At 27.6% G+C, this 25,191-nt stretch overlaps 1 protein-coding gene across 1 annotated transcript in view; it reads left to right on the forward strand.

The window, feature by feature from the left end:
• The window catches only part of LOC107456340 (dynamin-binding protein), a 59,088-nt gene that overhangs the window by 17,611 nt on the left and 16,286 nt on the right, over nt 1-25,191 (forward strand). The window contains exons 3-18 of the mRNA XM_043039179.3: nt 1,074-1,329; nt 2,186-3,172; nt 4,732-4,808; nt 8,351-8,491; nt 10,878-10,933; nt 14,529-14,670; nt 15,038-15,158; nt 17,064-17,184; nt 17,393-17,504; nt 17,655-17,746; nt 18,739-18,888; nt 19,906-20,011; nt 21,231-21,361; nt 21,905-22,009; nt 22,395-22,526; nt 24,040-24,201. Of these exons, the coding sequence (XP_042895113.1) occupies nt 1,074-1,329; nt 2,186-3,172; nt 4,732-4,808; nt 8,351-8,491; nt 10,878-10,933; nt 14,529-14,670; nt 15,038-15,158; nt 17,064-17,184; nt 17,393-17,504; nt 17,655-17,746; nt 18,739-18,888; nt 19,906-20,011; nt 21,231-21,361; nt 21,905-22,009; nt 22,395-22,526; nt 24,040-24,201 (2,891 nt within the window). The remainder of the gene's footprint in view (nt 1-1,073; nt 1,330-2,185; nt 3,173-4,731; nt 4,809-8,350; nt 8,492-10,877; nt 10,934-14,528; nt 14,671-15,037; nt 15,159-17,063; nt 17,185-17,392; nt 17,505-17,654; nt 17,747-18,738; nt 18,889-19,905; nt 20,012-21,230; nt 21,362-21,904; nt 22,010-22,394; nt 22,527-24,039; nt 24,202-25,191) is intronic.

The following is a 25,191-nucleotide window of genomic DNA, read 5'->3' on the forward strand; positions in this document are numbered from 1 at the left end:
AACAGGACTGGGTAGTACCTAGTCTTGCCCCGAAAGCCGAGTTATCAAAACAAAAAAGAACAACCTGCCATTAGACTTAATCCTTATTGTGTGTTAGGGTATGAATCTTTAGTTAACGTCTAATAAGCTTGACTGCAAATAATTTTTTTAATTGTAATAACTAATAAATATGGATAGTTAACAGACAGATAGAATAACATTTAGAGAGTTTAGTAAAACAAATTTATCTATACTGAGACCATTATGGAAGGTTCTTTTTCTTGATTATTAGAGTGTAATTCAGAGCTTTTCTGCTAAAAAAACAGATCTAATTTCAACTCATTTGAGGTACCCGGCCTTACCTCACTCTCCTCTACATGGTTCGAGCATATAGCCTTTCCTGCAAGATTTATTATCTCAAACTTTTTGCAAATTCAGTCACTTTATGGAGAAGAAAAAAAATCACATACTTTATCAAATTTTTATAGTGACGATTTCGTAGTTATATACTTATTTGTCTTTGATTTTCAGTAAATGCTATAAAAGTTCTTTTAAGGTGAAGTTTTTTAGTTTCACAATTATTACTTCTTTCCTCATTGTTTGTGGTCTTTTCCATGGTTGTTTAATGTTATGAGAATACTAGTGCAAATAAATCGTAAAAGTGGGTAATTATATTAGTTGATTACTTTTTTGCTTTGATTTTGATTGTAATGAATATGGATTTATTCTTGAGTTTCGATTGTTATTTCCCTTTTTTTATGTTAACTTGACATAATGTATATTCTTTTTTTTTTTTTTTAAATTTTGTTAAAATATTATTTATTAGACTTGTAGAGAAAAAAAACTCAGTTTTATTTCGTTGTGATTTGTTTTCAATAAAGCACGTCCTACATTAATAAATTAATATCTAAATTTATACTCTTTTGCTTCTGAGCACAGTGATATCTAGTCACTAACTAAGTTACATTTGAATTTTAAAATTTTTCTTTGTAATAATTAATACGATGATTATCAACAAAATATTTTTATATGTTTTGTTTGGTGGTTTATTAAAATGAATTTTAAAATTATTAAGCTTTATGAATTTATTGTAGGAGATCTCATTGTTGGTAAACAGGCAATTGATGCAAACTGGTGGAAAGGCGGCATTGATAACCAACAAGGTATTTTCCCTCTGACTCATGTGTGGAAAATAAACAAGTACATGCTTCCTGAATTAAAAACTTCAAAGAAAGTGGCAATGAAGGCAAAAGTAAAGATGAACATGAAAGCTCAGATTCCAGATGAAATGGATCTGTTTCAAGATGAAATTGTAAACATCCTTGAAGAAGTTGAAAAGGGATGGTTTAGGTATAATAGTCTATATATTAAGTATATATGTGTTTTGTTTGATATGAACCTATTAGATTCACAAAGATTAAAAATTTAAATTTTATTTAATTTAAATTGTCTAGTGGTGTTTCATTAGCATTTTGACCTTCATTCTACTTTTTTTTTTTTTTTAAATTTTAATCTTTTGTAAGGACCATAAAATTTAGAACAATTAAAATTAAATACAATTATGAAGACCTGTCCTCTCAATTTTCAGTACACATTTTTGCATATTAATTGTAACTTTATTTACAGCCAAATGCCACCAAAAAACTGACTGATTTGAAAAATAAAAATCTTGTAAACAAAGGGTGATAGAGGAATGAAGCAAACACTATGCATATTGTGAAGGCTGAAATTTTGGAATTCAGTTACAAAACTTGGTGCAGTTTGCTGTACAGAATTCTTGAAGTAAATATAAATTCCAAGGAACTGTAATTTAACCTGTGATATTCCCAGAAAAGCACAATGTTCAATACAATATGAGGCTTAGACCTCCTAAACCAATAGAAAAGCTTCCTATCTCGTTTTAACCTTAGAATCCATCGTTCTGGTCATCAGTAGCATACATGGCCATCTGTTGGTTACTTTTGTAATTAAATTTTCAAAATTACTGTTCAAAATTTTTACACCTTTCACAATCAAAATACTGTTTGTTTCATTACTCTATCTCTCTTTAGTGGTGAGATTTTTAATTTCTAAGAATTCACCATTTTACCAAAATTTACTCTTAACGGACGTATCTAGTGTTTTTTTTCTTCTTTTTGTTAATTGTTCTTGCATCTTATATTTCAATGTTGTTACATCATTTTAAATGTTTATTTTCTTTTTTTAGAGGAGAGTGCAATGGTCGCCACGGTATATTTCCTGCTTCATTTGTTACAATAATTGATGAAAACTCTGCTTCCAATATCATGCCGATAAATGAGTCTTCTTTTAATCTTGACGTGAACCAATTGACCTATGATAACAATCACTCTGGTTATGATTGTGTTAACAGTGGTATTACACCATATGGTAGCACTCTTTACCCATTCAAAGCAGAATACCCGAATGAGCTCAGCTTCAATGCTGGTGAAATAATTAACTTGATTGAGCATGTGGATAGTAACTGGATTAAAGGAGAGATTGATGGCAGAATTGGTATCTTTCCTGCAAATTTCGTCAATATCGTTGTGGATTGCCCAACTAGTGAAAAAGAAAAAGCTTCCAAAGAACAACCAAATGATATTGATCTAAGTCTTTTTCCTCCTGACACTTATGGTAGAGTAATTTTTGACTTCTACCCACAATTAGAAGGTGATGTTAGATTAAAAGAAGGTGATACTGTTACGCTAATGAGGAAAGTGGATCGTAATTGGTACGAGGTTATTACGGACAGTGGCGACACTGGAATATGTCCCGAAAATTACATTGAAGTGATTGGTAGTGGTCCACCCTCATACAATGAAGTTATGGGCAATATTTATAATTGGTCTAATAATTCAGTGACTAATAATAATTCTGAAAAGCAATTAGGTTTTAATTCATTTGACACAAATACATTGTCATTTTTGAATCAGAACACAAATTCATTTGAAAATAATTTGAATTCTGATGTGACTTCCAAATTTTTAGATGATAAAATTTCCCAGAGCTTAAAAGCACTTGATTCATCTGGTGTTAGCTCAGGTTATGGTAGCAATGAAAGTAAATCATCTTGTGTGAGCTCTAACTCATTTGATAACAGTAACATAACTCATCCTAAAGAATGGAATGATTTAAACAGTTCAGTCTTCCAGACTAGTGATTCTTATGAAAATGTTCAAGAAGAAAAAATCAGGTAATTAATAATTTTTAAAATATTTTTTTAAGTATGTACATCATTCATTTATTTTATGTCATAGTTTTTTTTAAATTTATATTTCAATGTTTTTCCAATGTTATTTGTAAACAAGTCTGTAGGAATTTCAATGCATTCTTATTGATGTTTCAAAAAATTTTTTAGATTTAAAATTCATTTAAAATTATTCTTCAGAAATAACCCTTGATTCCTTTAACTTGACTTAGTATTAATTAATTGTAAATGCTCTAATTCTAAATAATTTCTACAATTTAATAATTACAATCACTTGCTAAATTATGATTTGTTACTTTAATAACAAATAATTAGTTAATAAAATTAAAAATGGAATTTATCTTCTCTGGGGGAAAAGATGATTTTGATAGAAATAAGTTTTGTAGAAGTCTGTATTGTTATACTTCAGTGAATGTTTTTTAATGTTTCTTGGAATTCTAAAACTATTTATACTGGTAATTAAATGACAATATTAATCTGTTTTAAGAAAGTATATTAAATAACAAATATGTTTATATCTGGTTAGAAGATAATCTTTATGAATTAGGAAAACTAAACCACAGAATAGGTAAGTCTTTTCAGAAGAATATTTGGTAGAATATTAAAAGCTAATTTCGGAAAAAAATTCTAATGTTAAAGGGTTTTATCTCAGAAAAATAAAATTATGCAGAGACAGTATGCCAATTAATATTATAATGAGAATTTTATTAGTTATGTTTTTAAATGCTTCTAAATTATCTTTGACTTCTTGAAATATTTTTATGGACAATATCCAACAACTTAAACAAAAGAGCTTAGTAAATTCATGTTTTGAGTAGCATATTAAAGGATTCACTGAAAATACATTTTTATTGAGAAGAATGTAATGCAAATCGGAAAAATTTATAGTATGTTCGGAAACTACGGCACTTAGGACTCAAGATATCCAGATTTCTGTTGTTTTTTTACTAAATATGGGTCCCTATTTACAATTTTAATTTTCTGCTTTATCTATCTATTTATGTGCTCATTCATAATTATTCTCTTTATTGAAAGGCAAAACAGGGAATTTCGAAGCATGGAGCACATATTTAAACAATCAAGGCTTTTAATTAAGACTAATCAAGCACTTGTATCAAGGAAATGTAACAATGTAATTTGATGCTCAGAATTATTTGAATTTTTTTCATCATCTATGAATAAAGAAAAAAAAGAAATATTTATATTTAAAGGTCGGTTATAATTTTGCCACCATAAATGTGCTGGTGAGCTATGATTTTCCTCTCACTCTTTATAACTTGTTTTTCATGTCCACTCTATGCAGTTCTGACACATAAGAGGAATCATTGATGGCACTTTTATCAGTTGCCCTTTTATAAATATATTTTGAATGACAGGTTTTATAAAATTTATTCTGTTTAAGCATTTTAGTCCATTCGAAAAGTATTTCTGATTGAAGTAGCATTCATTATAAAAGTATCATTCTGATTCTAAACATTTTTATCGTAGAAACTTATTATTTTATAAATCTTTTTCATTATTCATAATTCTTGTATGTATTTTAGGAATTGGTCTTCAAACAATTCTAATCTTCCCACTTTTGAAATAAACACAGGAAATTTTAATGCTGAACGAGATCAAAGTAAGAATTACTTCATTGTTACTTTTGGTTTTACATTGTTTATGTTTGTTTAGCCTTGTTTTCACTCAAAAACTCTACTTTTATTATTGTTTCTTATTTATTTAGTTTTAAAAACAAAAGGTAAGATAAATTACAAAATTATTTATTTAATTTGCTGTATATTTACCATGCTATTGTGTAGTTTTACTCAGTTCGGAACAGTAAAATTTATGATAAACAAAGCCAATTTTCATATTTTATTTTCTTATAAAACTCAGTATGCATTTGCTATTTTTCATAAAATTATGCAAAGGGGCCATTAATGTATTATAGGTTATGTGTATATATATTTAAATATACAGTAGGGAACCGATTATCCGGAACGATCGGGACCATCGCTATTCCGGATAACTGATTTTTCCGGTTTTCTGAATCGCTACAAAAAGCCGTTTTTTTTATTGTCAAATTCAACGAAAAAAATATATTTGGAAATAATCTTGAAAAGAAGAAAAAAACGATGAAGTAATACACTAATGATTGTTTCCAAAATGATGGTAAGGTTAACATCTTTCAAAAAAGAAAGAAAAATCTTGAAATCTTATGAGGAGAAAAACATTTGTTTTTTCAAAAATGGCTGGAAAATTTATCGAATTTCGTTCCGGTTATTTGGTTTTCCGGTTTTCTGATTTCCGGATTACGGGTTCTGTACTGTATATATATATTAGATGTGTACCTGGTCCTAAATTTTTTTTCAGACCTGGGTACCTGGTGCCAGGTAAAAATTTAATCTCTCATTCAGCTGGTTGAAAACTTTAATACATACCTGACAAAAACTTTAATACACATTATAACATTGATGTGAAATGATATGAAAATCGTAATTTGCTATTGAGCAAATATTTTAGAAGATATAATACTAATGAAAAGATTTTAGAGAAAAAGATATTGAAGTAAAAAAAAGTTTTTAGATTCAGATTTTTGTTCAAGAAATTTTAAAAAAGTTTCGAAAAGGTTTTTAGGATGACTGTTTGAATGTGAAATAATTAATGTAAAACTTAATTATAAAATGGAGATTTCTGCTAATAGTAAACTTAATAGTTAATTAGATTTTGTTTTGATTCATTTAAATTTTCGACAGCTTTACATTCTATTGAGCAAAGAATATTTTTAAATCTTTCAATGAGATGATTGTATATTAAATTTAAAAAAAATTGGTTATCATGGTTTAAATTTTAATTAACCAATAAATATAATTCATGTGCTATTAGACCTACCTAAGAATAATCTCTTTAAACTTATTGATACTTGGAAGGAAATTTTATTTTAAAACCAATGTTGTCCAGAAGGTTTTTATAGTGGTTTGCTTTTTTAATGTTGCACCTCTATTTCCGTATCTCAGTTTGAACCTCCAAAAGATAAAATGACTCCTAAATTAAGTAGCAAACAAAGAGCCAATTTGGTTTTAAAATAACAGGGAAACCTTCCATGAATATTCCGATAATAAAGAAACTTTTACTAAACTGATTAAAAATTATTAATATTAACTGAACAATGTACTAACTAAACTGATTATTGAACCAATGAGTAAGAAAGGGGCTTTCTTGTAAAAAATTAGTTTAAGAATACTGATGGGCAATTTTATTCATATATGCTTCTTTTCAATATGAATTTGCATCAATTTATGCTGAAAATATAATAAAATATTTACAAGGGAATTTATTTGTTAAGTAATGTAAAAATGAAAAAGGAATTTGCTCATTTTTTTTAGTAAAATAAAAACTGTTATGATTAAAGTTTATTTATCAAAGTGTGTTAAAATAGTAGGCTCGGTGACTTGGTTTTAACAGGTGCTTTTGTACAGTATGGAACTGATTATCCGGAACGATCGGGACCATCGCTATTCCGGATAACTGATTTTTCCGGTTTTCTGAATCCCTACAAAAAGCCGTTTTTTTTTATTGTTAAACCCAACTAAAAAAAATTGGAAATAATCTTAAAAAGAAGAAAAAACGATGAAGTAATACACTAATGATTATTTCCAAAATGATGGTAAGGTAAACATCTTTCAAAAAAGAAAGAAAAATCCTAAAATCTTATGAGGAAAAACAAATTTGTTTTTAAAAAATGGGGGGGTGTGTGGAATTTATCGAATTTCGTTCCAGTTTTTTGGTATTCCGGTTTTCTGAATTCCGGATAACGGCTTCTGTTCTGTTCTAGAATAATGTGCCATTTATGTAAAAAATTATTTATGCAACTATTGGGTTTTCTTAACTTTAAGCAATTATCAATGTAATTCCATATTTCTAATTTTTATTTATTTAACTATCATTGATATTTAGGTAAAATAGTTCGCAACATTAGATTTCTGAGTTTGCATTTTAGCAACACCTCTCTTTAGCTAGCGTTTTTCACTTTACTTTTACTTGTTTCTTTTAAAAAGTAACGAGTAACAGTTCAAGTACTTTAGGCAAAAATAATGAGTGAAAAGCTGGGATTTTATAGAGAAAAAAAAAGTAAAAGTGCAGTTACAAAACAAAAGAGTTATGATTTTAAAATACAGTAACCTTAACTTTCAATATAAAAAAAATAAGAACAAAATATAAAAATTTTAATTTAAAATGCTTTTAAACTTGATTCAAATGTATAAAATTTTTCAATGTATGAAAATGTTACAAAATTCATTGAAATAGTGAACAATTAAAATATCTAGAAATCAAAATTTAATGTTCACATATAAAAAGGAGTTTTAATTTATGTTAATTTTGAAAGTGTACCAAGTGCTTAGAAATTTGTTTTTACTTTCAAAAATTTTAGTAATGAATTAAAATGGTGAACAAATTCGATAAATATTACAAATTTTGTTTAGAAAAACAAGTAAATATACAAAAAAAAATGCATTCATATTCAGAGAACCCCTTGAAATTGCTAGATTTAAAATTTTAAATAATGAAAATTTTCCAATTTGGATATAGATATGCTCTATTGAATCATCTCATCAACAATTGAGTACCAAAGTTTTATTTTAAAATTTAATGATATGAAGTAATATGTTTATATAGTAAATTTTAAAAAAATGGAAATGCAGTCGAACCTCTACTTAACGAAGTTGCTAAATCCCGATAATAAGTTCGTTTTATGGAAAATTCGTTAAATAGAAAATTGCCCTTTAAAATACTTAAACAACACAAAACGGGTTTTAAATTCATAAACACTAGACATAATTAAAAAAGCAATTGATAAACCTTTATCTTGTAAACTAGTACTATCTACTATTTATTTTATAAATCTTAGCCATAAAAGAAATCTACATGGAAAACAAGAATAGAGCAAAACATTATCCAGTGTTACACTATCATGCTACATACATTTTCAACTAAAAACAGCTAAATTTATGCATAAAATTTTGACTGTATTTATTTGCTGAATAAAATAGTAACTGCAAAGTAATTTCAAATAGGGAACGTGGATCTCAACGAAAAATTCGTTAAATAGAAAATTCACTTCGCTATTTGGAAGTCTATTATTATAAAAATGTGTGCTTGATTGTGAATGTTAATTTTTAGCACCTGCAAGACCTCCTCCTCCTAAAAACTCATCATCATCTGTGAAGCTCTCTTCTCACAATTCCAATACTTCTCTAAATAGTTTGAGAATGTCTGCCACATCTGTTTCTAGTCATAGCAGTACAGATACTCTTCATGAGAGTAAGTATGAAAGTGCTAGGAATGTATTCAAAGGTGCCGAGTATTACGATTAATTCGTAATTATTATGAATTTGCTATCAAGATTACGGTCTTATGGTTGAGTAATAAAAATAACAGTTTTTGAGAATTTTCATCATAATCTGAATTTTTTCCCTTAACTACCAAGAGTTGTTGTTTGCAGTAAATATTCAAAAAAAGTAGCACTTAAGGGTTATTTTTTCTATTTAATATTCTATTCATGCATAATATTATTAATATTAGGCATATTCCTTAGAATTAATTAGTAAAAACACCTTTAAATTGCCCTAATTTGAATTTTGTTAGAATACATGTATGTACAGTAAGAAAAATAAACGGCCCACACTGAATAACTTTTGATCTAATAATCAGATCCTTACATTGAAGGACTCGATCTTAATGGTTCGAGGGGGTAGCCTCAAATATGCTAATTAATAAGTGCAAGCAATATTTTAAGTTACGAAATCAGACACAAAAACGTACTTTCTCTGAAAAAACATACCTTTTTTACAATGGATTCGGATGTCTGACCATCAAAATATAGGGGATAGTCGCAATTTGAGAAATATGATCACAATAGTTTGGTCAGGAGAGCAGTCCTAAGTTTGAACCCTTTTTCATCATATCTCGCAAGCTTTTAAAGAAACTTGAAAAATTTTTGCACAAAATTATAAAATTTGATTATCCAAAGATAATTCCATGCTATAAATAACTTTTAGTAAATATTTATTATTTTATTTCATCATTACCAAAAATTTTTAATTGTTAGGTATACAATTTTTAACATAATTTTAAGGAATATAAATTTGCATATCAAAATACAAAGTTTAAGTGTAATTGGCCTTATAGTTCTTGAGAAACCAAATTTTAAATGTGTGACTTTTTTAAAATTTGTTTTCTCAGGTATTTTTCACTCCATTTTGGTCAAATTTTGTATTTTGCCTTGTAAAATTAAATTTTTTAAACTGATGTAAAAAATTGTATACTTTACACTTCAAAATTTTTTCGTCTACTGTTTAATGAAATAACTACAAATCTGAATATTTACTAAAAGTTATTTTTTGCATGGAATTATTTTTTGATAAATTAATTTCATAATTGTGTGCAAAACAATGTTCAAATCACTTAAAAAGTTATTCAGATATGGTGAAATATGCAAACAAATAACCTTAACATTAAGGAGTTCAAGCTTTGAACCGCTCTCCTGAAAAAATTATTGTGACCATATTACCCAAATTATGGCTACCATCTATACTTTGAGGGTCTGCCATCTGAAACTGTCGAAAAAAAGGTATGTTTATTCAGAGAAAGTACGTTTTTGTGTCTGATTTTGTAACTTAAAATATCGTCTGCACTAATTAATTAGCATGTTTGAGGTCATTCTCTCAAACCATTAAAATTGAGTCCTAAATTGTGAAGATTTGACTATTAGATTAAAAGATATTCAGGGCTGTCCTTTTATTTTTTTGTGCACTATACTTCTGATTACTAATTGCTGAAATTTTGGAAATTTGGCCCTGCTGTGCACTGTGTACTAAATATTTAGTTATTATTCCTTGATTGGGCACTTTGCTAAATGTTCTTTTAAGCTGAATATCCAATTATTTAGTTTACCAAGTATTCAGCTTAACCAAATAGTTAAAATATTCTCCAGGTCAAATGTATAATATATTTCTCTTTTTAATTACAAATTTTTCAATTTATAAGTATTTGTAAAAATGAATATAAAACGAAATTATTCACAAAAAAAAAGTCTAATACTTTTCATAAATCTGTGAAATAAAAATAGTTTCTTACTTTTACAAAACCAATTTTTGCATTGCCAATATGAATAATTAAATATATATTTCTGTAATATAGCTTTGCACAATTCAAATCTTAATCAGATGTAGCAGAAATTGTGCACAGACTCTCTAGTTTTTTACGTTGTACCTGGTGCCTTTTTTAACGATTATTTTAAATGCTTGGTTCACTCTCACTGACCATGGACTCATTGCTCTGATTAATAAACCTCATAGAGTGGATTAAAAAAAGTATAGCATTAAGTCGAGTCAAAGAGGACAAAATTGAACTTGCCTTCCAGCAATGCCAAATTGCTATTCCTTGCTTTGTGACTTTAATTATTTTCATATAGTTAATAAAAAATATTTCATGGCATTCCACATTTATTGTGCAAATCAGGTAGATTTGATTAATTTATCAGTAATTTAATTTTTTAATTAAATTGCTCGAGTTTAAATTTTTAGAACTTGCCATCATTGTATATCTTAGGAAAATAAGCTAAAATAATTTTTCATCTAACCCATGTTTGCTATTCAAATGTTACTTTTTAAATTACAGTTGTTAAAAGAATTCTACTCTCTTTCAGAAATGGATATTGAAGAAATCCGAGCTATTATACAACAAAAAGAAAAAGTTTTAAAGGTATGTTCAAAAGTATCATCATTTTTGTAGTTGGCCAGACAACCCCGTGTGGGCCAATGCCTTGCTCTGAAGATTTGTCTGATTTATCTTTGATCTTCAATTGTTTTTGTTAATTGCTAGAAAGTCAGACTCTACCAAATCAGCCCATCTCAACTGTGGCCTTCTCTGCTTTCTTGTTCCAGATGGTTCAAAAGTATATTGAATAAAATTTTGGGGCAAATAAATCGAAAATCAATAATGTGTCAAAAAACTATATCTTTGAATTAAATGCGTAATTATTTTTATAAATTTATTTGGAAAAAAAGGGCCATGTATTACAGATAAAAATATTTTTTCCAAATCGTTTCATAAAATATAATATTCATACTAAAGAATAAACTGCCGTAAAAATAGTTTAATAAAAATGAAATGTTACATACGAATGCCAATTTTTCTAGAAACAACCTTGTATGTTTTCTAAATCTTGTATGTTTTCTTCGTCTTCTTGTAAGCTAACTTCAAACTCTATCTAATTTAATTTAATATTAATTGTATGCATGTTACTAATGAATATTTCTTTTATTGTATAAATGTATTGTATTTCTATTTATTTTATTGTATTAATAGTTTTTTTATTGTATTAATAGTTATTAAAAGAATTTTTAAAGCACTTTTTATCATTTTATTAGAAATATTTTTTTGTAAATCCAAAGTACTTATTATTTGAAAATTTCATAATAATGTAATGTTTAAATTTTTATGTAGGTCGAATACAAATTGGCGAAGTTATTGAGCTTGCCATGCCAAGACAACTGATATCTAATGCCATAAGACAGAAATTTTATGTCACTTGCTAAGATAAAAATTTTATTTTATTTTCTAAAAGGAATTCTTGATTTCAAAATGGCCCTAAGATTTTCTAATAATAACTTGTAGGTAACACTAGTTATGCTTACTTAAAAGGGGTAAAGAGAAACAACTTTTTTGAATCATTGCCATGTTTTACATTAAATTTCCTTTTATTAATTACTTATTAAAATAGACTAAGTAAATCATTACATATGTTTTTACTATTATTATACTACACTTTAAAACTGGGGATATAATTTATATTTTGTTCATACATTACTTATAAATATTTATAAACTACCTATGACTTTGGATTCTCTAAAACCTGAATAAAGTAAAAAGCAAATAAAAAATGAAATGGTCTACATCAGTGGTTCCCAACCTTTTGTGGACCATCGCCCCCCTCTTGGGGTTGGCTGACACGTATCGCCCCTTTCTCTTTTTGCTCAAAAAACCATTCATTGTTGCTTGTGAGCAATCAAACACTGAAAGTATGCTATGTTATTTGATTTTTAATTTAAATTGTAATGCAAATAAGGAGGCACATTTATCCTGTCATTTTTATTAACTAAAAAAAATTGTGCATCTTCTTTTTTTCAAAAAGAAATTATATTTAAAACGGAATAATCAAAACAAAAGTACATTTTTTTAAATTAATATTTTAATGTAATCAAGAAAAAGTTAAAACGTTAACAACTAAAATTTGATAAAAAAAATGAGGATGGAGAAAGTACATTTTTACCACTTCAATCACTGTCCTGTGCTTGGTGTAATTCAAGCAAAAGCTTGAATGTCAGGTTTTATGCTCGTCAGATTTAAACGCGGGTCTCCTTTGAAGCAAATGTCCAACCTATCTCCTTGATTTGTGAGCAGCTGGAAGACAGAACTAAATCCTCTCTCCACTAAATAAGTTGACGGGAACGAGATGAGAAGCGGCTCAGTTTGTTTCCATAATTGTGGATAAGTGTCCATAAGCTTTACCCAAGCTAACTCGTAACCGTATTTTTTAAAGACGACTTAAGCCTCACAGTCATACTTCAAATCTAAAATCTCAGTCTACAAAGAGGAAGTGAGCTTATCCACAACTTCAAAAGAGAAAGGATCGAAAATCCAATCCGGAATTTCTAATTTAATCAAATCTTTAAATCTTGATTCCATAACTGATCAAGGTGATCAGTAAAAATTAAGATTTTCCTTTCGAGAATCTCGATATCTGCCATTGAACACTTTTTAAGAGTTGGAAATTGCATTAGCTCTTTGCGACCAATGTTTGATTTGTTGATATCAAACTTGGCGATGAATGAAGATATAATTCCCTTTGCCTTGATAATGTTCATTTTATTTCCTTGAAGTTTTACTTGAATTTCGTTCATTTTTTCAAAAATATCCGTGAGGTACACAGTTTCCAACTTGCGTTGCTTCAAACTCTCACTTAAAACAGGATCAGTGGTGTCGAGAAACTCAGTAACCGAATCCAGCAATTCGATGAAACGGCTCAGTTTCCTTTTGAAAGCCATCTCACAGCTGTATGTAGGAGCAGGAATTCGAAATCTTCATCATTTTCATGGCAAAGTTCTCGGAACAAACGGTTATTAGGAGAATTAGCTTTTATTTTATTTATGCCATAAATAACCAATTTTTCGCAGCCAAAAGTTGACGATGAAAGGCATAATGAATGGTGAGATAACTTCCGGTACTTTTTTAAGGTGATCCAGAAACCCAGTATGACAACCAGACATGGTTGGAGCACCATCTGTTGGTGAGGAGAATTTCTTTTACCTCAAAATAATCTCTGACCAATTTAAAAATCAACGATCCTTTTGTATCTGTGTTCAAAGTTCTTGTAAACAACATTTCCTCGTTAATCTCCTTACTCTCATTTATGAATCTCACGAAAGCTAAAACAGCTTTGTTATCTATCACATTTGATTCATCAATCTGCAACGTATATTCACCTTCTTTCAGAAATTTGTTGAGTTTTGATTCAACGTCGGCGGCCATCTCATCAATACGCCTGGAAACAGTATTATTGCTCAAAGGAACAGAGTGACTTATCAGATTTCCGTCTGCGATACCAAAACGTATGACGAAAACGATCCTGCACTTGAATTTTTTTTAATTTTTAACTATCATAATTCTTTGTTTGCACCAGAACCATAGGCTTCATATATATTTTCAATTTCAATCTGAAATAGCTTCTATTGTTAATATTATTAGCAATTTTTATCTTTGGAATACTCGTCGCCCCCTGATCGCCCCCCCTAAGGATTATCGCCCTCTTGAAAGGATCGCCCCTAGGTTGGGAACCACTGGTCTACATGGTGCGAAATTACCATATTCTTCTTTACATGCATTTAGTCTCATAAAATATTCAAAGTTCATGATATATATATTATGTTTGATGTCAGCCTTAATTTTACTGCTTCTGCAGCATTTAATTAATTTTTTAATGTTTTTTTAGCAATTTAAAGGATTTTTTACTGCTTTCTAACCATTTAAAAGAATGTCTGTACTTCTTTCAAATCATTTGAATTTCTTATTGCTTTTGAAATGCTGTTGAGTCTAATTATTAGTGGCAATCTACTTAAAAACAGTCTCTATTTAAAAATGATATGTTGCAAACCCAGCTCCATTGTATTACCACAGACTTTTAAATTTTGTAAATTTTTTATGGAAATATGAAATCAATATAAAGTAACTAATTAAATGTCACATACATAACAACATTTATCAACTTTTTGCCTGAAGTATCTTATATATTTTTTAGCTGCGTGTTGCGTGTAAAAACAAGCTTGAAAATGAGAGTAAAAGAAACAGTAACAGTTTTGCTTCAACTGAGATGAAAACTCAATTATCTCAACTTGATGAAGAAATTAATCGATTGAAGAAAGAAATATCAGAACTGCAAGGTATTTTAAAACACTTAATTCCAATTACTTTGAATTTTTGTATAAATTATTCACATACATACCTAGGTTTAGTTTGTATACATACTTTTTTTAATAATTTTTTTAATTAGACTAATTATTTAAAAAATTATTAAACAATAACAGAAATGTTACTTTAAGTACTGATAATTACATACTATTAACAACTCCAGAGTAGCTTATGCATAAAGTTAAAAAATGCCGTGTAAACATTTCAGTAAATTTTTTGATTATGTAAGGAATGCAGAAGTTAATTTCTTAATTGATGGTATTCTTATCCCTGCAATAGTTTCTGTACAAGCTTATATTTCTATTTTATTTGTGCTTAATTAATTATTTACTTTCCCAGCTGACTTAGCTGCACAAATATTGGAAAACAATAAAACTACTTCAGAAGAACAACAATCTAGAGATGAAGAGGTTGAAAGAAAAAGGGAACTTGAAGCTCAAAGAAGAGAACAAGAGAAAAAGCAAGTAGTGAAATTTTTAATTAGCATTTTTGAGCTAACTAGTAATTCCTCTCATTCCTTCAGTGGGTCGATAAAATGAGTACCAAGCATGATTGAGGTGACTAAACACTGGGGGTTCCGCATTCGGATGACCACACGATCGGAACATTTGCTCCTGCACCCGAGAGCCCAAGGTCAAGAAAACTGAAATGGGCTCAGTTGACCTTCGCCCTATATGGGCTGTTGGGCTACTGAGTTTAGTTTAGTTTTAGTAATTTGATTGTTTGAAAATTTTAGTGGAGTTTAAGTATGTTTTAGTATCTATAGTCATGGCATAATATTGATAACTTTTAAATTTTTTTCTAGCTTAAAAGCTATAGATCTAAATCATTCATAATGGTTAAACATATCTTTCAATATTAGATGATATTCATTGTGGGGGAGGTTTAGTCCTCCGTCCTTAGCCGCCAATATTCGTATAGTGAAATACTTCTTAATTCATTATTGTTCGTATTGGCCGTTAATAAAAGTAAATGGATAAAACAAAATGAAAGTCTCCAGAAAATTAATATGAATCGTGAATTTGAAAATCCAATTTATTAAGCAATATTTCTTGAAGATTATAGAGAATGGCCATCAATACAAATCATCATAATAATTACCAATTATCAAAAATAAATCCCTTGAAGGGATCAAGGAAATATAACTTAAACATCAAGAAGTTTTTGTTAGCATTTCGTTACGATTGCATATCTTTTTAAACCGTTAGGATGACTGGGACAGGAGCGCCGCAAAGGGGACTCCTAGTCATCACAAATTTTGAATTCCAAGTGAATATAATTATTCCCAACGGACGTAGAAAGTATGGGTAACAGATCCATAATTTGGTGATTTATCATAATATATCATTGCCAAAATAAAGCCAACCAGCATATCAATATGGGTTTAAAAGTATACCTTGGCGATCACGAGTCGCCAACAAATTTATGAGAATTATTACAACCATGCAACCGAAACATTTAGCCGTTGGAAATTTAGACTAAAAAAAGTTATAAATAGATTTTTTTTTCGATAAGAGGCGACAGTGAATTAATAAGTCTGCCTAGCAATGAAATAAAAAAAGTATCCGTTACATTGATCTAGAAGAGAGGAAATAAGTATTTTATGTTCGTTTTAAAAGATTAAGTTTTTGATTTAATTTAAATATAACTCTATTAATAAAAAATAAGCGTAAGAAATGAAAGATATTTTTAAAGATAGGAAATAAATATGTAATGCCAATTGTGGCATCACATTCATAAAATATGTTTACATATTTATAATTATTATATATTATGCATATTTATAATTATTTTTTCTAATGAGCGACAAAACGTGGAATTTCAAAGCTAGATTATAGAAGAGATGTTTAGATTATATTAAAGATAGATATGGAGGATTATATTAAAGAAGAGTTATATTTGAACTTCAGTAAAGAAGAATTATATTTGAACAAGGCTTTTAATTAAGACTGATGTGACACTTGCATCAAGGAAATGCAACAATGTAATTTGATACTCAGAATCATTTTAATTTTCTCTTTCAAAAAAAAAAAAGAAAGAAAGAAATCTACGTGTATATAATTTTATATTTGTATTTCTGTTGTCGCATTTTATGAGGCTTTTTTTTAACACTGGAGACTTATGCATCCCATTAAAACCTTTTTTTCGCATCCTCTCAGTAATTTGAGGTGTTATAGAGTGTAAGTGAAATCACTGGATATCTATAATCAGGACTCTTTTAAAAGAACATAGACTATATTGAAAAGTGCAATTTTATCAAAATATGCATTGCACTCTATTAAAGTACATTGCACTATATTTTTTCTAAATATTAGTAAAACTCTATGTAAATTTATACTTCATGTTGGGTTTTTTTTTCTTTCAGAAAGAAATTGAAAGAACAAAGGGAATGTATTATAACAGAGCTGCTGCAAACTGAAAGGGATTACATATCTGATTTGAAATTACTCCAGGATACATTTTTAAGAAATCCAAAGGAGGCAAAAGTAGTTAATTTTGAATTTGATTGAAAAGTATTTTAAAATGACTTCATTATATGCATTAAAAGTTTCTGCCTATTTCTCTGTATATAAATTTAACAATAATTGTGTGTATAATTTAATTACAGTGTGTATTGTGATGTTAAGTACAAAAACAATCCCTTATTTTTATGTGTTCTTTCTTTATTTTAGTTTTTTTTTTTTTTCATTACAGGATAAGGGTATTGATATCAACACTTTGTTTGGTAATTTAGATGAAGTTATTGATGTTGCTTCTCGGTTGTTAAGGCGATTACAAAAGCAATCAAGAGATACTCAATTAATTGGTGAGTCAGTAATTAATCTTCCTCTTGAATCTCAAAACTTTTATTTTGTAATATAGTTTCATTGTTATGTTGTGCTTACTATTATTGCTGTAATTAGTTATAGTATTAAAATATATATATATATTTAGAAATTATTGTTTTATATTGTAGGGGAATGTTTTGTGGATATGTGTGGAGAAATGAAAGAAGTATATGGCCACTATTGTAGAAATCATGATGAAGTTAATACTGTTGTTGACAAGGTATTTTAATAACTCTTCTTTTCACTTGATTTTTTTTCTTCAAATTTATGCGTAATAAATATTTTTTAAAGTGCATTAAGCTATAAATTATTTTATTTTACACTATGTTTTATATAACATTGGTTTAATAAGTTATCTTTAATCACTCTGATTGTACATAAATACTGTGTACCAATAGGCAGAATTATTTTATTTATTACAAATGCCAAGTAAAGATGTGATTAAAAAAGCTGATACACTTTTCGTAAATTTCTACATTAAAATGTTAACTTTGATAATGGTTCATAATTTTTATTTATTTCTTTTTACAAAAAGATGCGTAACTTTTAAGAATATTTTATAATAAACTTAACTTAATTCCAATTTATTTTAATGATTTATAGAATTATTTATGTTCATTAACATTTCTCTTATTTTATGCATTATGTTTCAATTATCTGAGATAATCGATTAGAAAACTTTTCAGCTACAATTTATTTTTTGGTCATATAATTAGAATGTTATAGAGCAAAATGAACAGTCACAACCGGCCACAGGAAGACTAAATAAAACAAAGGGTGATTAAAAAAATTTCTTCCAATCACCTCTTTCTGTGCTGATTATTATTTTTATCAGCATGGTCTTGTTATGAATGTTTTGAAATTTATTTGTTTCATGTCTCCTTTTTTTTATTTCTTTTTTTTTTATGAATGAACCTTGTGTTTACCATGTTTTGAGAAATGATTAAAAAGAAGTGTCTTACATTATTAATATCAACAATTCCTTTAATTGTTTAAAATATTCAGTTGTTGAAAAAAATTGCCTTTGCCAGTAGCAAATTTCCTAATTTTGCCCTTTATAATGTGTTGATACATTTTGCATGTTAAACTATAATGATCTTTTGTACTAATTATTATATAAGAATAAAATTTCTGTGTATTTTAAACTACAACTTTTCTTTCAAATTGTAGTAAATTTTAATTTCTTCGATAACTATATTTTTATTTGTTTAGATTGATTCTAATTCTGCTGGTGGTCAGTATCTTAAACATAAATTAGAGATTATGAAAAGGCAAACTAATTGTTTTGATCTTCCTGCCATGCTCATTAAGCCAGTACAAAGAATCTTGAAGTATCCTTTGCTTCTGAATGAATTACTAAAAGTGAGCAATAATATCCTTACATTTATTTAAATTTTTATTTATTAGCTTGATATATAAATTGTGTGTTATTTTAAAATATTAGTGGCAGAATATCTCTGAAAATATGTTAATGAAGTATATGTTGCTGCATTAAACATGTGAATTTATTCTTTGTTAAGTCACCTTGCTAGTAAATAAAAGATCTATGAAGTAAATTTAGATGTGGAACATCTAAATAAGTATATTTAAAAATAGAACTTAGTGGGTTTCTTCCTCACTCTTTTATTAAAAAAATATCCAAAGTAATAAATTTTGTATAACTACTTAAAAATTCTATTAAAAATACTAATTGATTTAGGTTTAAACATTTTTATCTCTTAACAATTATTTTTATTAATTATTTGTTTATAAATATTACATTTTACCAATATAATAAAATGTTTAAGATAAATTTGATGACGCCATGCAAACTTTTTTTGCATTAATTGCACACTGCAAAAAATGCCAGTTTTATAAAAATTTTGTGTAAACGTTGAAATAAGTTTAGAATTACTGTTAAAGGTTTTTTTTATTTAAAAAAAAACTTTTTAAAAGAAAAAACACTTGATATTTCATTGCTTTATTGTTGTTGTTTCTTTTTAAATTAAAAGAATTTATTTTTTAAGAATTTAGTATAGAACAGGAGATACAGTGTATTTATTTGTAGAAAATATAACACTTTACTTTCCCAGTACAGCTTAATTTTCATATGAATGCTTAATATATTTGCAAGATTTCTTGCAAATTATGTCCAACTCATAATAGTCGGTTTTAGAAAAATTTTAAAAAAAATACATGATATTCAATTCTATTTTTTTATTCTGATTAAATTCAATTGCAGTAAACAACTTTCAGCTTGGATTCTTGTAAATTTATCGTAAAATATGTTACTGAAACATTTAAATATCATATCATTGAATGATTTGATCTGTCTTTTATTAATTCATAATGATGATAAGAGGTGTGATATAAGCTATATTTTGTTTTGTTTTTTTAAAGTGTACGGAAGATAATCATCCTGACAAACAATGGTTAATGCAAGCTACAACATTAATGACAGATGTTGCTGCTGCTGTCAATGAATTCAAAAGAAGAAAGGATCTAGGTATTTAATCATTTTGCATTCACTTTCAAATTCATCAATCTGAGTTTGCTACAATGAGCAAATTTTGATATTCATTATTTACTGTAATTATTATTATTTTTATGTCTATACATCACACTGTTTAAACTTTTGTTGTTTCTAATATGAGCTGCTGTGGCTCAGTAGTTTAGGCAATGGACTGTTTTAATGTGCAAAAATAGGGTTCTAATCCTAGTATGGCTTGAAGCCAGCTTTGGATAGATTGGCACCTACTTGTCTATGAAGTAAAAGCTACCAGCAGTAACTATTCTATGAAGTATTAACTTCAGATATTCATATTGGACGTAAATAACATTTTCTAAAACAATTTCTTTTCCGTGACCCTTTCTGCATTCAATTACTCGGGTTTCATGTGTCAACATTTCTCATGTTACATAAAAGTTTAATCAGTAACCATCGATTCTTGAATTGATTTTCTTTATGCTATAATTAAAGTTTCTTTTCCAGCAAATGTCAATAATTGTCTAATTTTAGCAAAAACAGTTAATGACCATGAAAGTTCAGCAAAATTTAGATTTCTTGCTACTTTAATTTTAAGCTTATGACAATTGTACACAAAAATTGTGAGTATGTGGATTTTTTTTGTATGTAGTATGTATTCACAGAAATATTCACCTTTGTGATTCACTGTTGGCATAAATAGAGTTTGATAGTCAAAGTCTAAGAAAATAGCCTTATTTTGACCTTTGAATGACCAATTCATAGGTCAGCTGAAGAAATTTGTCTTAATAATTAGTGTGGTAGTAAAAATTGGTCACTGCCCTTTTTTTACAAATATTTAATTGGTGAAATGTCATTTATTAATTGACATTTTAGACTTCTGAAAGTTTCAGATTAAAAGTTAGGTACCCTTGGTGAAGTAAAGAAAAAAAACCATAATTTATATGACATAACCTTCAAAACTTGTGCTTTTTTTGCGCAAATTTTCATTTGGGTTAATATCAGTGTAAACTTAATTTTTAACTTTATTAGTTTATATTTTAATTTATTATCCAACTTTTTTATACATGCTGAAGTATCTATATTTTAATCGTAAAACAGGCGTAAGTATTTTTAAAGTATATCGATTTGTTTTTACATTATAATTTTTTCCCTTTTAATCAATATTTGACTTCTTTATAAATATTTGCCATGAAATCATATTTTTTAATACTTATAGATATTCTATTATGTGTTATAGTTTTCAAATATCGCAAACAAGCTGATACAAGTCTTTCGGGAAGAGTTTCTAAACTTAGTATACACTCAATGGCTAAGAAAACATCACGTTTTGGGATGAGACTTTCAACAACAATTGGTTTGAAAACTATAGTAAGTAAAAAGAAATTACACATTATTTTCTAACATTTTATCCTAATAATAATGTGTACAATCTGCTGTAATTAAAAAAAATAGGGTTTAATAAGTTTTAAAATAATGGTGGGATTTTCATGTAATATGTTGCTATTTTATGGAAGCTAAATTCTGTAGATTCTTTCTTAATTTTTCAAGTTTCAAATATATTAACATTTTACAAAAATTGCCTGATATTACAATTTCCTAATTTTCTTGTCCTTTTTTTGTACATTGTATATCTTTATTTATGCTAATAGTTATTTTCATGAGATTAAAGACTGTTTTTAAATTTTAAATTGTGTTTGCACTGTTTGTACTTATCAATAATAATTGAAAAATTCAGTCTCGTCCTAAATCTATGCCTTATTTTAATTAAATCATTCATAAATCAAATTTCAAAATGCTCCCAAAAACAATTGATTTGCTGTAAAAATATTTGTTACCTATTGAAATTTGTTTTTTAAAAAATTTTAATATTTTAATCTATTTTTTTTAGTCAGTTTTTAATTTCATTTTTAGAGTAAAGACGAAGAATTTGAAAAGCTGGGTACCAAATTTAATGCTTTGGAAAAGTCTCTTAAAATATTTCAGAAGGATATTTTGGAATACATGAAAAAAGCAGAAGTAAGAAAAACAAAAATATTTTATAAATTTTTTTAGCAGGTATTTTCTTAGTCAAAATCAATTTGTGGTTTAAGTTAAATGTTTCAAAAGGAACCCTTCTCATCTGTGTTCCATAATTAACTTTGAATTTAACTTAGGACAAGGTTATAACAAACCAATATTTTTAGCATTTTTAGAATCTCTCCGTGAAATCAAAAATAAAAACTTTTGTTTATTTAATTTTTTATATTTTTTGAAGTGAAATAAGTAAAATTTTCTCTTTTTTTATTTATTTGTTTGCACTTATTGTTTGTTTCATTTTTTAACTCTGAATTCTATTAATCAAGAAGTTTTTCTAACTATTCTCATTGGTTTTGAAAAATATTAGCTTATTTTGTTTTTGTAGGAGCTTGTTGCCACTGCATTTAATATGGCTGAAGAAATTGCAGAATTATATCAAGAAAAGAAAAATCAACAAGAAGTAGATCAATTCCGTTCTACACATAGAATTATTTTAACTCAGCATTGGGATGTTTTTGTAAGTTCCATATTTTTGAAATCCCTTATTACTTTAAATGATTCCTTCTGATTTTTTTTATTCTTAATTATGTCTTTTTTTAACTTCGATGGATTTTCATCATTTCTTTTTATGTATTTTTGATTAATTTCGGAATTTTTGATTTTTTTTCTGCATGTTGACATGTTAGCTTGAAGGAAAAGAATCTAAAATGCTATATTAATAAGTATGATTTTAATAATTGTGGCTGTAAAAATATAAAGAGATCTAAGTTTATTATTTAATTATAATTATTGCAGTTGTGTACTATTTTTTTCTGATTTAGTTGTAGTTCATTTCAAATAAATAAGCTGCATACTTTAAAAAATAGTAAAAAGTGCTGGCAACTTTTAGTTTGTTATGACATCTTATGATGACTGGATCCTATGCATTATTTACCAGTCATGAATAAGTTATTTCAATCTAACATATATTGCATGCACGTTTTACATTCTTCAGATGTGTATAAATGATGATAATCTAAACAATATAATCGTTGTGTGAATATCATGTTAATGTTCTAGTTTGATGTATGTATGTAATGTATTTGTAATGTAATGTATTTATGTATGAATTGTAATGTTCTAGTTTAGTTGTTCAATTAAGAACTGCTTTTCTATTTATCAAAGAGGATTCCTTCAGAAAAAATATATTTTGCAACTTTTTTTTTATTAGAAAACTGGGTGATTTATCACTGGTATTGGTCTTTGGATTAGTGGAGGGTTATAGGTACAAGGGAACAGCCTATTCTCACTCTTTTTTTATTGTTATAGAAATGGATGTAATCAGAATCATCTTTATTGTATTTATGTTTTCTAATGGCAGTTCTCTATTGTGAGAAGAGTCATATCGACAATGTCAACATTCATCTATTAAAAGGTACCCCAACATAAAATCGAGTTAACATGTCTTATTTACTAGAGAATTGGAATTGTACTTTTGTAATGGTAGACACACTTTAGTACTCCCCCATCAGAGTTTTTTATCTGTGATAGAATTCGATGAACGGATACCACTAGTTGATTCATTGCTGTTTTGTGAGAAGCCAGGAGATCTGTATTAAGATAACGGTCCTTTTTGTTCTTGTGTTGCCATTAGCAGTCAAGTGTATACAGGTCAATGTTGTGTGTGATCAAGAAAACCTAAAATCGAGTTAACATGTCTTGTATACTAGATAATTGGAATTGTATTTTTGTAGTTTTAGACACACTATATTTATTTAATATTAGGTAATGTCATAAATTTACATGAATTAAAAATGTGCATAATATTTATGTTATGAATAGAAAAAACTTAACTTTACATGTAGTTATAGTATAATGAATTTTAGACTAATAGCACTTAAAAAAAAACAAGTTTCTATAACACTTCTGCTAGTTATTTTCGAAAGAAAAAAAGTTTTAAAAATATAGGAAATCAAAAAGTTTGAATTGCTATACTGATATTGATGTTTTATTTTTATGTTTAATTATAGTTTGTTTTTTTCTTCATGCAGAAGCAAACTGTTGAAAGAAGCATTAATTCACCTATAAAACTTCTGTTGCAATCTTTTCGTGGGCCGACAAATTTAATTCAGAAGAGGTATGATAAATTATTAGATCATGAGTCATCTACAAGCAAACTAGAGAAAAACAAGGATGCCACTAAAATCAAACTTGTATGTATCGACTATAATTTTCTATATGGTTTATAAAAAATTTTATATCACTGAGTTATTTAGTAAAATAAATATTCTGTCAATAAAATATTCAGTCAGTCCCAAAAGCCTTTGATATTTTGAAATGAATTTTACAGCAAAGAAAACAAAATATTGAAAATTGAAAAACAAATCTTTATAAACTTTCAAACTATATTGAATCTTAACTTTGCTATTCAATCAAATATGCTAAAATTCTTAATTTCTTCTGCAAATTAAAAAGAATTAACGTGTATTTAAAATGAAACTGTAGATTCTGTTAAAGATTAGCTTTTAACTTATTTGTGAAGTTTAACTTTGAAACCTTTTTTTTTCTTATTAAGTGTAGATATTCCAGTTTATGGAATCAGTCTTATAAAATCAAATCTTCTCGAAATGGACGTGACTTTAATAGATGGCAGGCACTGTATTAATAAATTTTGAAATGTATCACTTCATAGAAGATTTATTGAATGTTGTGTAAACTCATCTAATATTTAAAAAATGCTTATTTAAGTTCATAATAATTTTGAATAATTCAGAAAAATAATTATTTCTTCTTTTTTTTTTAATGTAACTGTCAAAAATAAGATCCCTTTTTAAAAATTTCAGTTTGAGTAAATAGTAAGACTTCATTGTTTTATATGCTCTAGTTTTTATGATTTTTCTAACAGGATAGCATTATTTACAATTCACTACGCTACAGTATTTAATTTTGGCAAAAATAATTTTTTTAACGGCCAACACTGAACTCTTGTGCTCTTTGCCTAAGCAGATGCTGGAAGTACTGATCATTTAACGTTACCCAGTGGGCACCTGTGAACCTAAGTCATGAAGGCGAGCAGCATTTTCATGCCACACTGCCGCAGATACTCCTTCATAGGGTGGGCAACATTCACACATTACATAACATAACAGAGAACAACACACAGGATTTGAACCCCTAGCCATTGGCTTTGCAGTTAGGCATGC

The sequence above is a fragment of the Parasteatoda tepidariorum genome, chromosome 1, assembly GCF_982258835.1.
Source record: "Parasteatoda tepidariorum strain Cologne lab strain chromosome 1, Ptep-v5.0, whole genome shotgun sequence".
NCBI classification, from domain to species: domain Eukaryota; kingdom Metazoa; phylum Arthropoda; class Arachnida; order Araneae; family Theridiidae; genus Parasteatoda; species Parasteatoda tepidariorum.